Source organism: Dipodomys merriami, unplaced genomic scaffold (genome assembly GCF_024711535.1).
Source record: "Dipodomys merriami isolate MVZ:Mamm:240054 unplaced genomic scaffold, mDipMer1.0.p SCAF_48, whole genome shotgun sequence".
In the NCBI taxonomy this organism is placed as follows: Eukaryota; Metazoa; Chordata; class Mammalia; order Rodentia; family Heteromyidae; genus Dipodomys; species Dipodomys merriami.
The window spans coordinates 7501909-7516128 of record NW_027206046.1 but is presented as its reverse complement, the minus strand read 5'-3'; the positions used below and the strand labels follow the sequence as shown (position 1 = coordinate 7516128).

Sequence of the window (14220 nt, the reverse complement as noted above, 5' to 3'; positions counted from 1 at the left end):
TATGGTGGTGGCTGGTTTTACTCCTACACTGCGGGACTAGCTTGCCTTTCTGTGGCTTTTCTGTCCTTTCTTCCTTCCTCCTTGGGAGTTTTTTCCTTTCTCCTTTCCCTTCTATTTTTCAAAATCTTTCAAAACAAAATGCACACCAATGAACTGCACAATAACTTTGATGGAAAGGAAATCCATCGGCCCACCCACAGCAGAATCAAAATCCTTCTTCAACAAGATTTCTCAAATCAAGAACTGAAGGCAGATGTGGTAGTACATGCCTGTAACCCCAGCAACTTGGGAGGTGGAAATAGGAAGGATCACAGTTCAAATACAACATGTACAAAAAAAAATAAAATAAAATAAAAAAATAAAAACCAGGTGCTGGCGGCTCATGCCTGTAATCCTAGCTACTCAGGAGGCTGAGAGCTGAGGACTGTGGTTCAAAGTCAGACTTTGAGACTGCTGAGACTCTCATCTCCAATGAACCACCAAAAAGCCAGAAGTGGTGCTGTGGCTCAAGTGGTTGAGCATTAGCCTCGAGTGGAAAAAGCTCAGGGATAGTCCCAGGCCCTGACTTCAAAAGCTAGGATCCTCTTTAAAAAATAATAAAATAAACATTTGAAAGATATAAGAGCCACAGTCCACAGTGCCACTTCTGGCTTTTTCTGTGTATGTGGTACTGAGGAATCGAACCCAGGGCTTCATGCATGCTAGGCCAGCACTCTACCACTAAGCCACATTTCCAGCCCTTTTTGATCTGTTCTTTAGCCATCTTCTCCTGACTGGTCAGGCCTTATATGAGACAAGGCATCTCATTTGGCGGGGGGGTGTCTAACCCATTCACCAAATTACCAAGAGGTAAATGGTCTTCGCCTTTTCTCCTTGCTACGCTCTCTATTTCTTGTCCTACCATCTTGTGTGCTTTCCTTCAATATTTTTGTCAGATTGAGATGATGAACCCTTGGCCCAAACTTCCAGGTCAACCATCAATTTCCAAACCCTGCCCTTCAGTGACCCAGACATGCAATTTGATGAAGCCAATCATCAGCCAAGCCGGGTTCCAGCTTAACCCTGTATATACCCTCAGCCCTAAAGTTCTGGAACTGGATAGATGCAAAACTTGCAGATTTATTTATTCTACAGGGGGAAAAAAAATCAGACTTATCTTTGGCCTCCACCTCTGTCGAATTCATAGGCCCAAACTACAATCCCTCCCAGATGTCTGACAATGTCCTTTGTGTTGAAAAATTCTTTCCCTGGCCTCTGGTTTGGCTTAGAACTTGGACTTGATTCAGTGTCTTTGTGGTTTGTTGTGGTATGGCCTACCACACTAGAAAAATCTCCTTTTACTCCTGTCACCAAGAATAGATCAGCTTCACAAAAGCATTTGTTACAAAACACTGGGTACATTCTGGGGGCGGCGGGGGGGGGGGGGGGGTAAAGGAGGGGGAGGAAAGGAAGCTGAAAGACAATGTGGAAATAGAACTCTGACTTTCTTGAACCTTCATAGAAAAAATAAAAAATTCCAAGACTGGGAAGGTGGCTCAGTGGTAGAGCGCTTGCCTTGCATGCATGAGGCCCTGAGTTCGATTCCTAGTACCACATAAGCAAAAAGAAAAAAGCCGGAAGTGGCGCTGTGGCTCAAGTGGTAGAGTACTAGCCCTGAGCAAAAGCAGCTCAGGAACAGTGCCCAGGCTGCGAGTTCAAGCCCCAATGACCAGCACAAAACAGAACAAATCAGTAGTCCAGAAGGAGCAAAGAGCCACATTCCAGAAGGTTCTGTGAATTCTCTATATGCTCTCTCCCCCCCTCATGCTCCTCAACACCATACCATCACTGGGTTCTTTTTAAAGTGATGTATAAATATTAGATCATTTAATGCTTCAATATTTCAGGGGGTACCATTAAAACGCAGTCTCTGGATGTGTACAAAAATAACCACAATGCCATTATCACATCCATACAAGCGACCGATAAATCCTCCCTTTCAAATACTTAGCACATGTACACCCCTTGCTGGCTAATTGCTTGTGGATGCTTCTGTCATGAGAATCAGGAGCTGGGGGGCCACTGGACACCCACAAATCTTGGGCTGTAGGAGAGAGGAGAGCTCAAGGACGAGGTTTGATGGCTTTGCCCTAGAAGATTCGATGAGGTGAAGGCAATCCAGCCAATCAGCTACTGGGAAGGCTGGTACATTCTTGGCAATCCATGCAGATGTTGCTGTTTCCTTTCCCGAGGACGAGGCAACTGAGAAAAACCTGTCTGGGTGGCAGGAGTTGGTAGTGTGCAAGACACAATCACACCTCCCTGGTGCCGCGCCCACACTCAGTTGTCAGTGGCCACGATTCATTTCTACGACAGGCTCCATTTTGCACACATCACCACCCTTTTGGTGTCTTTCCTTAAGCGCATTCTTTGGCAGGAGGCAATTCTGGGGTGTAAATGGCCTGATGCTTACGAGGCAGGTGCTCAACCACCTGAGCCAGGCCTCCAGCCCTTTGTGATTTAGGCTACTGTTTCCCACATAGGATTTTGTGCCCTTTTTTTTTTGGCCAGGACTGCAATCTTCCTGCCAGTGCTTCAGGGGAGAATTGGGGATTCGTGTTCTAACTCTTTATGCCCAGTTGTTCATTGAAATGGGGTCTTGTTAACTTTTTCACCTGGCCAGCCTTGAACCATGATCCTCCAGATCTCTGCTTCCTAAGTAGCTAGGATTACAGGCATGAGCCACTGTGCTCAGACCCTTTATTTGGCTTCTGATTCTTGGCCTAACCTGATGTTTGAAGGAAAGGAGGAAATAATAATTTGTGTTAATATGCACCATACACAACTACCATATGCAAAGATTACACGTGGGCTTTTTTGTTGTTTTTGAGGGGGTATGTGTGTGTTGGTACTAGGGCTTGGAATTAAGGCCTAGGCAATGTCCCTTTGCTTTCTAACTCAAGGCTGGTACGCTACCATTTCAACCATACCTCCAGTTCCAGCTTTTTGGTGTTTAATTGGAGATAAGAGTCTCACGGACTTTCTTGCCCGGGCTGGCTTTGAACCGCGATCCTCAGATCTCAGCCTCCTGAGTAGCTAGGATTACAGGCATGAGCCACTGGTACCTAGCTCTGAGTTGACATGATGGAAATAATTCAAGCACTTCAGACACTGCCTGGTTCTTTATGTAGGAAACCTTAGGAACAGATAGCAATCAGACGCCATAGAAACACAGGCAAGAATGGACGTGCTGAAATCTGTTATTCTTTATACATCAATCAGAGCAGGAATTCCAGCCTGGTGGGTCTGATACCTGAGCACTGGAAATCCCCACTTTCTCTAGAGCCTAGAACTTTAGATTTTATTTTTGGTCAGTCATGGGGCTTGAACTCAGGGCCTGGGTGCTGTCCCTGAGCGATTCTGCTCAAGGCTAGCACTCTACCACTTTGACCCATAGCTCTACTTCCAGTTTTCTGGTGGTTAACTGGAGATAAGAGTCTCAGGGACTTTCCTATCTGGGCTGGCTTTGAACCATGATCCTCAGATCTCAGGCTCCTGAGTAACTAGGATGGCAGGCGTGAGCCACCAGCACCTGGCTGGAACTTTTAGGTTTTGTGAAGAAGAGTTGAAAGCTATCCTGATTCCAAGCTGACATGTTCATAAGAGATCAGAACATCTCCACTGGATCCTGGGATTTGAACTTGGAGCTTTGTACTTGCTAACTAGATGCTCTACTACTTGGGTCAGACCTCCAGTAGTGTGGGGGATAGGGTCTGGCTCTTTTTGCCCAAGACAACCTATATACCATGATCCTCCTTTACCTCACACTTGCCATTAGAGATAGGACGACAGGTGTGTACTACTATACTGGACTTTTCCCAGTAAGATGGGATTTCTTCTCACTGGAAGAAATGAGATTTTAGCCCATCTACAGAGGGAACAAAGAAACTTCCCCTCCAGGACACCACTGCCTGCTTTTGCTGGTAAGCAGTTAAGTCTCTGAGACTGGACACAAGGCTCAGAATCCTTTGCTTCCACTTCAGTAAGAGCGAGATCTTCTGACCCTGTTTGTACAAGCCCATTTCTAAAATGTTCAGGAGACACTGGGCCTTGGAGGAGCCCACCAGATGGAAGCTGGTTTTCTTTTTGGTCAGAGGAGGTAGTCCTGGGATTTGAACTCAGGACCTTGCACTTGCGAGGGAAGCACATGAGCCACGCCCCTGGCTGTTTTTGCGTTATTTATTTAGGGTCTCACGCTTTTGCCCAAACTGACAAAGAATCATGTGATCTTCCTACTGACATCTCCCAGTAGCTGGGATTATAAGCATGAGCCACCACACCAAGCCACAACTTGTTCTGGGTATCTTATTCTGGTTCTCATGGGGGGAAACACCCCAGGAATTATGACATCATCATTCAAGGGTTCTTTGAGGAGAAGGGAAATTCCATCCTCTTCCATCATGATTTTGCCAAGTGGAGGGGCGGGGTGAGGGGGAGATGCACTGCGTTCGCAACAGTAATGCTGAGAGCACCCAGCTCTACCACCGTCCCTGCTCACCTGAGGGACACCGACAGGATTCGCTCCATCTCGATCTTCCGCTTCAGGACCTCCTTCACAAGGCCTTTATCTGGGCCTTGCTTGACCTTTTCTCGTCCAATCAAGTACATGCACTTGGGGGTGAGGAGCAGGTCTCGCTTGACACCCTAGAATGAAAGGAATTTTAAGACGGTAGCTCAGCCGGGGAACCAGTGGCTCATGCCTGTCACCCTAGCTACTCAGGAGGCTGAGATCTGAGGATCATGATTCAAAGACAATCTGGGCAGGAAAGTCTGTGAGACTCTTGTCTCTAATTAACCACTCAAAAACTGGAAGTGACACTGTGGTTCAAAGTGGTAGAGCGCTAGCCTTGAGCAAAAAAATCTTAGGGACAGCGCTCAGGCCCAGAGTTCAAGCCCTATGACCGACATTAAAAAAAAAAAAAAAAAAAGCAAATGCCTATGGCAGAATATTTCTTATTAAATTAATATCTATTCCATTTTTTTCTGTTCCAAAAAAAGGACAATGAAAGATATCAAATAAGACCTGGTTAATGAGAAGTTGTTTTAAAGAATAATAAAGCATTCACTGAATGGAATACTGTGTGGGTATACTAAATAGCTTACAGTGGTATATCCCACAAAATTAAGAAGAGGGAGGGAGAGAGGGAAGGATGGGTGAGATTGTTGAAAAGGTGGCAATTATTAAGACCTGTGTAATCATAAACTACTTATTGCTGGGTGCTGGTGGCTCACGCCTGTAATCCTAGCTACTCAGGTGGCTGAGATCTGAGGATTGTGGTTCAAAGCCAGCCCAGGCAGGAAAGTCTGAGACTCTTATCTCCAATAAACTACCAGAAAACTGGAAGTGGGGCTGTGGCTCAAGAGGTAGAGAGCTAGCCTTGAACTGAAGAGTTCAGGCCCAGAGTTCAAGCCCCATGACCGACAAAAAGCAAAAACAAAAACAAAACTACTTTGTTGAATAGCAAGTCCTTTGAAACAAATCCAGGACATACAAGAATGTGATGTGTAACATGCTTTTTGTAAAACTAAGTTTGCAAACATGAATGCACGAGAAAAAAAGATCTTAAGGATAAACACAACATGTTCACCGTTGATTCTGTTTGCTTTTCCTTTGGCTTACCTGGGGTTTGTTTTTTTAAATCGAATTAACATGATCTGCTTTGACAATCAGAACAATAAACCCACAAGTTATTGAGTTTTTGTTGTAAAGTTTGGATGACGCTGTTTTGTTTTCAGGTTATATACAAACAAGAAGGGGTTTTATTGTGTTATTTCTGCAGTTCTAGGGTTTGAATTCAGGAGCTTGCGCTTCTAGACAGGGGTTCCATCACTTGCTTGACGTTTTCTTTTCTGAACAGTGTTTTGCATTTTTGTCTTCCTATCTTCTCCTTTGTGGCTAGGATGACAAGCATCTTGAATTCAGGGCCTAGGCCCTGTCCCTCAACATTTTCCTTGAGGCTAATGATCAAACATTGATGCATAGGAGATAAGAGTCACCTGTGGGCTGACTTTGAACTGTGGTCCTCAGATCTCAGCTTTCTGGATAGTTAGAATTTCAGGCATGAGCCACACAGCTCAGAGCCAGTTTGCTCACAGAACTGGGACCTGCAAATAAATATTCTGTCTGGACTGGCCTTACACTTTGATCTTGCCCATCTCTGCCTCCAGAGTAGCTGGGATTACAGGCATGAGTCACCATACTCAGCAAGTTATGTATGGTGGTGGTGAGGCTCAGAGCAAGTGGCCAGGACATACCTTGAACCTCCTGTCATACTTGGTGACCGTGTCAGCAAAGTCGATCTTCTCTCGCTTGCCCACAAACTGCTGGAGCTCTGGGTGTTCCTCCATTCCAATGTAGTCCCCGATGAAGTTCCGGTTAATGCTGTTTCTCCTCCTCTCCTTCTTATTCAACAATAGGTCTGAGGCTGCAGTTCCCAGAAGAATAGGCAAGGGCAGAGGAAAGAAAATACACAAAGAAACACCAAATGATGTGTGCTATTTAGCACATGAATTTATATGTGTGTGTGTGTGCACGCACATGTGCACACACGCACACACCATTCTTATGGCTTGAACTCAGGGCCTGGGGGCTGTCCCTGAGCTTTTGTGCTCAAGGTTAGGACTTTACCATTTCAGACACAACTCCACTTCCAGATTTTTTTTGTTTGTTTTTTGCTGGTTCATTGGAGGTAAACAGTCTCACAGTCAAAGCCAGCCCAGGCAGGAAAGTCCGTGAGACTCTTATTGTCCATAAACCACCAGAAAACCGGAAGTGGTACTGTGGCTCAAGTGGTAGAGCGGCAGCCTTGAGCTGAAGAGCTGAGGGACAGCGCCCAGGCCCAGAGTTCAAGCCCCACGACTGACCAAAAAAAAAGTCTCACAGACTTTCCTGCCCGGGTTGGCTTTGAACCGACATCCTGCAGATCTTGGCCTCAATAGTTAGGATTATAGGCAGGAGCCACCAGTACCTTGCAGGAGCATATGACTTAACACGTCCAATGAAATGGGTGGTGCAGCAACCTATTCATAAGATGCATTAACTGAGTGAAACGAAATGACTGACATTACCTTCTTCCCTCATTTGGACATATTTCTTCCGGGCCACGAATTTTCTCCAGGATTTCTGTATTACCCGGGCATACCCATCGTACTTTCTCTCTCTCATTTCTTCTAGAAGAAATAACTGTGAAGACAGAGAAAAGAGGCGTGAGCCAGTGTACCGGACTTAGCATCAGCACTGGGCATTGTGGTTATGTCAAGGACATGAATGAAAAGCAGCTTGATAGACCCATGAAACAGACTCATAAAACCCAATTACGATGGCATATTATTTATGATCATTTCAAAATCGACTCCCCATGCTTTTCCCGCCAGTCTCATTCTTCAGTGTAGCCTGGGATGACAGGAAGTGTGCCACTATGCCCTGGTCTGGGTTGAAAGGGGTGTGTGTAGGGGGGGGAGGAGTATGGAAACTCTTGAACCTTCCTACCCAAGCCTCCCGATTCTCCTTATCTCAGCCTCCTTAGTAACTAGGATTAGACCCACCAGCATCTGACCCCATACATATTTTTTTTCTCTTAACAAAAAGTAAGGGTATATGATTGTATCTGAGTGTGTTGTAATAGTCTCTGGACATGTACTAGTAGCTCCTTCCTATGATCCTAGCTACTCAGGACACTGAGATCTGAGGATCGTGGCTCAAAGCCAGCCTGGGCAGGAAAGTGTCTGAGACTCTTACCTCCAATGAGCCACCAAAGAAGCCAGAAGTGATGCTATGGCTCAAACGGTAGACCCACACGAGTCTTGAACAAAAAAGCTTAAGGACAGTGACCAGGCCCTGAGTTCAAACCCCAGGACCAGTATTAAAAAAACAACACACAAAAACTCAGTGGGTATTGGATATAAATTCCCAAAGTTCAAGTGAATTGGGACCCCCCCCCCCAAAAAAAAACCCAAAAACAAAAAACAAGCAAAAAAAATCCCCCCAAACCTTAAGAAAACTATGGAGGCCATCTTAATTTATACATGGGAAATTAGCAAGTTGAAAAGGAAAAGCATCAAGAAATATGCCAGCGTGCCGACACATCACTGTCCCAGTTTAGAAAGAACAGGAACTTTTCTGTGGGTTGCTTAATGGCGTATGACACAACATTTTCATTTTATATTTGGAAATGAAATGGCTGTGGAGCTACAAATAACTCAAGAGTGGAGAGGAAGAAAAAAAATAAAAAAGATGCTACCACCAACTTTTCCTAAACGGGTTCTAGCGATGTGGGCTGCGTATTTATTTAATAATCTTTATGGGCAGCCATTCAGCTAGAGCCTCAGACCCATCCCAATCAAACAATAATAATGGAGGAAGACCAGATGGGTAGGAGACCAAGGGTTGCTTCTTTTGCTCCAATATCGTAAGTCCTTACATTGTTCTCTCTTGGTCCAATGACCAACGTCTGACTTTGAAACAGGAAGCTCAAGAAATAATGGCTACTGAATTCCAGTCCAGCATCTCCCCAGTTTAGAAAGGGAAGAGGGAACCGCATCACTAAGAAACTTCATCTTCCTCCTGCTCGGATGCACGACTTCCCCTGGGCAGCACCACAACCAGAAATGCCCCCGTCCCCCACCTCGTCTTGGCAAAGATCAACAAGGGAGTTGATCCTGCAGAGCCCAGAATCCCAGCTACTCAAGAGGCTGAGATGTGAGGATCGTAGTTCGAAGCCTGCCCGGGCAGGAAAAGTCCAGGAGACTCTTATCGCCAATGAGCCACCAGAAAAACAAATAAAGCTGGAAGTGGTTCAAAGTGGTAGAGCGCTAGCCTTGAGCACAAAAGCTCAGGGATAGTGCCCAGGCCCTGAGTTCAAGCCCCAGGACTGGCACATACACAGAGTTGAAGCCCAGCCAGAGTGGAAACCAGGGAGGTGGGTATGTTGCACTCACAGACTCCGGGGCTTTGATGAACACCTTGCTCTTCCCCAGCTGAAACTGGTCGCTGTCCATGTTGACTGAATGCAGCAGGTGGAGTACGCCCTGCTTCTCATCTCCTCGCCACGTGGGCCAGGTGGCTTTGGTCAAGATGGCGTACCTAACAGGACGAAGCATACACAAGCTGAGCTCTCAATCCCCAAAGACATACTTGACCCTTTACACCAGCAGCCCGACATAAGCAAACTAGAGGGACTGTGATCAGAGGATTGTGGTTCAAAGGAAAGTCTTTGAAGACGCTGATCTCCAATTAACCACCAAAACACCAAGAATGGAGGCCACAGCTCAAGTGGTAGAGCACTAGCCTGGAGCAAAAAAGGTAAGGCACAGTGCCTGGGCCCTGAGTTCAAGCTCCAATCTAGGCACAAAATTAAAGTGGTTGAATTATAAACTGTAAAACAGCCAGGAACTGGTGGCTCACGCCTGTAATCCTAGCTACTCAGGAGGCTGAGATCTGAGGATCAAGGTTCAAAGCCAGCCCAGGCAGGAAAGGCCGTGAGACTCTTATCTCCAATTAACCACCAGAAAAACAGAAGTGGCGCTGTGACTCAAGTGGTAGAGCGCTAGCCTTGAGCAAAAGAGCTCAGGGATGGCACCAAGTTCCCGAGTTCAAGCCCCACAACCAACAAAAAAGAATAAATGGAAATAAACTGAAATATGTGACCTATATGAAACATGATTATCTCAGTAAGCCTGTGTATACTTATTTATCTCACTGGGTCATTACCTCTGCAGGAATTTCTGGAAGATACGCCGATAGGCAAAGCCAGCTCTTCTCACGCGGATATTTTCTTTCAGACCCAGATATTCTACTTGATGTTTTACCCTAGAGGGAAGAAATGGATCCTGAGTATTGCTGGACAACCATTTCACATTGCTTTCTTACCAACCTTGTTCCCCAACCCCAATGCCAAGCTGGAAAGAAATGCATTAAAAAAAAAACTACAGTATTTTACAGTGTATACATCATAACAAAATAAGTAACATTAACTGTAAGCTAAATAACATTAATTTCCATAACACTAGGAGTTACTACAATGATCTAAGACAACTTCACATCTATTTCAAAGAATAGTAAATCAAAACCCAAAGCCAGGCATGGTAGCATACACCCATACTCCCAGCTATTCGGGAGACTCAGGCAGGAGGAGGATCTCTTGAGCCTAGGAGTTTTGTGCTGGCCTGGACAACGCAATCAGATTCTCCCATCTCAAAACAATCAAATAAAAATAAAACTACATATACCTATTATTGAAATAATGAAGAAAAACAAGTGTTTTTTCCCCCAAATGTTAAATCCAACAGTGCTGAATTGAGTTCAACTGAACTTAAATTTAACATTGATTCCCCCAAAACTCTACACCTTTAGGACTTATTTTTTTTTGGGGGGTCCGGTCATGGGGCCTGAACTCTGGGCCTGGGCGCTGTCCCTCAGCTCTTCAGCTCAAGGCTAGCGCTCTACCACTTGAGCCACGGCAACACTTCCGGCTTTTTTCTTTTTGCTTATGTGGTGCTGAGGAATTGAACCCAGGGCCTCAGGCATGCAAGGCAAGCGCTCTACCACTGAGCCACCTTCCCAGCCCTCTAGGACTTATTTCTAAAGTGAGTGAATACAGGTATACAAGGCAATTCATTTCAAATGGTTGAGTTTATAATCATGGGCTCAAATATATCTAAGTGAGTGTTCAAGTTGTTTTCTCTCACACATCCTCTGGAAAGGAGGTATTAGGGAACCCAAGAAAGGTCTCAGGGTTGCTGGGCTTCTGGGATCAGCCAGCACTCGACCTGTGTATTGATTTGTCCTGTCAGCGAGGCGAGCAGTTTGAGTCCTTTTCTGAACCTTTCCTGGATAGCACTGACTCTCTGTGGATCCTGTGCTGCTGGGTATTCCTGTAATCCAGTCCCAGGAGAAGTGAACTGCCCACACAGAGTGCTCTGGCTTCAGGAGAGAAGGGGTAGTTTTGTTGCCACAGGGAAGAGGGGGGTAGGGTTCCCACTGAGTCTGACGGCTGACACCCAGAAACGTTGACACCTTCAGAATAACGTGTGTGTGTGTGTGTGTGTGTGTGTGTGTGTGTGTGTGTGCGCGTGTGTACACGCACACGCATGAGGTACTAGATTTGAACTCAGGGCCTTACACTTGCTGGGCAGATGCTTTACCACTTGAAGCACACACCCTGTTCTTTATGCTTTAGTTAGTTTTCAGATAACGTCTCGTACTTTTCTAGGGGAGGGGCACTGGAAAACAACCTCAGACAGCGATCCTCCTATTTACACTTCTGTAGTGGGGGGAAGGGGGGGAGAGGATGGATGGGATCACCAGTGCGAGTCACCACACCCAACTTGTATGTTGAGCTCTTGCTAGTCATTTTGCCCTGGCCTCACTTCCACCTAAGATGACTCTGATTTATCTCTACCTCCCAAAGAGCTGTGGTCATAGGTGACAGAGAGAGAGAGAGGGAGACAGAGAGAGAGAGAGAGAGAGAGAGAGAGAGAGAGAGAGAGAGAGAGAGAGAGAGAGAGAGAGAGAGAGAGAGAGAGAGAGAGAGAGAGAGAGAGAGAGAGAGAGAGAGAGAGAGAGAGAGAGAGAGAGAGAGGAGAGAGAGAGGAGAGAGAGCGAGGGAGGGAGGGAGGGAGGGAGAGAGAGAGGAGGAAGAAGAGAGGGAAGGAAGGAGGGAGGGAGTCAGAAAAACAATCAGGTTTCCTTCCTCTTGTCCTTCAAATCCCCAACTCGCCCTTTCATCTAATAAAAAAAAAATCCACATCACGAACATCCCCAATAGTTGCTCATTTTAACATCCATTCCCACACACCAGCTCACTCCAGGCCCGTGGGTGGGCAGCGGGCCTCAATCCCGGAGGCCACAGACCCACGTATGCTATACGCAGGAAGAGCGCTTCCGTTACACCGCAGCTTTGTTCACCATGACTTCCACCACCAGGGCATTTTCTTCCAGAAAGTTCTCTCTTTGGGACAATCAGTTTCACAAAACCTGCTTTAAAGAACCCCAACTTCTTTTTGCATATTCCTGGAGGCTCTCCATCACCTGCTTGGGAGACCAACCCAACTGCTCATCAATGTGGCCTTCCCACAGCGTGTACCCCTCCTCCCCCCCTTCCACCGCGGTGGTGTCACAAGAAGCTATGGGACTGGAAATAGAAACTGATCCTTGATCTTCATAGTCTGAAGAGCTCATACTCTAAACTCTTGAAACCTGGTCCAGTAAATGCTGATTGTGTCCTTGCTGCAGTCAGTTCAAAGCTAGCCAGGGCAAAAAAGGCTGTGAGGTTTCTTATCTCCCACAAACCAGCAGAAACGAGCTGGAGGCAGAAGCCATGGTTCCAATGGGTGAGGACTAGCCTTGAATGAAAACGCCCAGCAAAGGGGTGAGGTCCTATGTTCAAATCTCGGTACGCATGCGTGCGCGCGTGTGCGCGCGCGCACGCACACACACACACACACACACACACACACACACACACACACTCTTTCAACCTTCAGAGTGACTGTTAGGGGTTTTTCATTGTTATTCTTTGAGAGATTTCTCCACCCCATTCCACACTCTGCCACGTCTGTCTCTCTCTCAGGGATCATGCATCTTTATTGCCTGTCCGAGTTGAGTGAGGAACTTGCTGGAAGCAGGGGAGAGAAACTCAAGGGAAGAAACTGATGGGGACTCGCCAGCCTCCTCTTCCCACGGTCACCCTTTGGTGTGAGTCACCTGCCAGCCTCAGCGAGCCTGTTGTTTTTCTGCAAGCCACAGAGAACCTCGTGGGACTTGCTTCTCTGGGTCATGAGGATGAGTCACTCCAGCACGGGATCTGTCTTCAGCCCTCCTTGGGGGGGGGGGGGGGGGGGGGGGGGGGGCTGGGAATGGTGACGTCATGCCAGGGGTGGTGACGTCATTCCAGGGGGTGGTGACGTCATACCTCCCCATCTCCCAGAGCACATCCCAATCAGCACAAGCCAAGTCAGCACTCAGGTGAAACCTCCGCTTTCCAGCCTGTCTCAGTATTTCACCAGGACCCTTCTTCTCCTTGGAGCATCCTGTACCACATCCTGCAGTGGCCACATCCCGGGGCTCCTGAACCCCCGGGAACTCCCAATATTTCTACAGAACCTCAAACTCATTTAAAAACACCATCTCATGTCTCCTTGGTGGTATGGAGACTTTTGTTTTTTCTTTTTCTTTCCCTCCCCCCCCCCCCCCCGCATCTGCTCCCAGACTAGCCAAGATCCACATTATAAATTGCTAATTCTGCTAGGCAAGCACTCAGCCCCTAAGCTGTAGCCTGGGGGGGGGGGGGCCCAAAGAAAGGCCAGTTCTCAGCAGAGTAGCACTACTAAACATTGTAAGGAATCGGGGGGGGGGGGGGAACCTAAGGACTTTCGACCTTGGAAAATGAATGGGACACTAGACGTGGAAAGCACGGGTGAACAATTGAAAACGGTCCCTGGCCTGTAAAGCAAGAGGACTTAGCAGCACAGAGATTCAAGTGTGTCATGGCCCATCGAGCTCCATCTTGACCTTCCTCTCCCCATCTCTTGCTAGTATTTGTTACCTGCTCTCTTCCCAGTCTTTGGGCTTCTTGGTTTCATTTGGTTTTATGCAGCGAATATAGTGGGGTATGCATTTCATCAGCGTGCTGACAAGGTCGTTGGCTTGTTTCTAGACAGGAAGAATTATAGCCATTAGAGACCACACCTTTCTCCAAAGCAGATCAATTTTCAAAGGCAAAGACTTGTGAAACGCTAGGATGGAAATATAATTGCTAGGAATTAATCTTCACGACAATTTGTTCAGTAGGCCTAAATGAGGGCTCCCAAGCTTTAATTTAAGGCTCTATTGACTTTATGGCAATTTAACCACATGGTTTTGTTTTGTTTGGGAGGGGGGACTTTGCAGAGAAACATTGCTCTCTCACCCAGCCTTCTTACTTTACATCTGCTACTCTACCCCTTGAGTCACCATCTCTAGTTTGGTATTTTGCTGGTTAATTGGAGATGGAGTCTCTCAGAGTTTTCTGCCCTGGCTAGCTTTGAACCTCAATCCTCCAGATTTCAGCTTTCTGAGCAGCTGGGATTACAGGCGTGAGGTACTGATGGCTGGCAATTTGATCACTATTAAACTGGTTGGAAGTGTGATTATTGAAAAGAATTAGAAAATTTTAGAACTGTTAATAAAACAATAAGAAACGA

The 14220-nt window shown here is 46.5% G+C and overlaps 1 protein-coding gene across 1 annotated transcript in view; it reads right to left on the bottom strand.

Moving 5' to 3' along the window:
* The window catches only part of Myo1e (myosin IE), a 140958-nt gene that overhangs the window by 17342 nt on the left and 109396 nt on the right, over positions 1-14220 (bottom strand). Inside the window, exons 17-22 of the mRNA XM_069995289.1 lie at positions 13584-13690; positions 9749-9847; positions 8977-9121; positions 7108-7222; positions 6295-6464; positions 4538-4683 (exon numbers count right to left, since the gene is read on the bottom strand). Coding sequence (XP_069851390.1) covers positions 4538-4683; positions 6295-6464; positions 7108-7222; positions 8977-9121; positions 9749-9847; positions 13584-13690 — 782 coding nt within the window. The remainder of the gene's footprint in view (positions 1-4537; positions 4684-6294; positions 6465-7107; positions 7223-8976; positions 9122-9748; positions 9848-13583; positions 13691-14220) is intronic.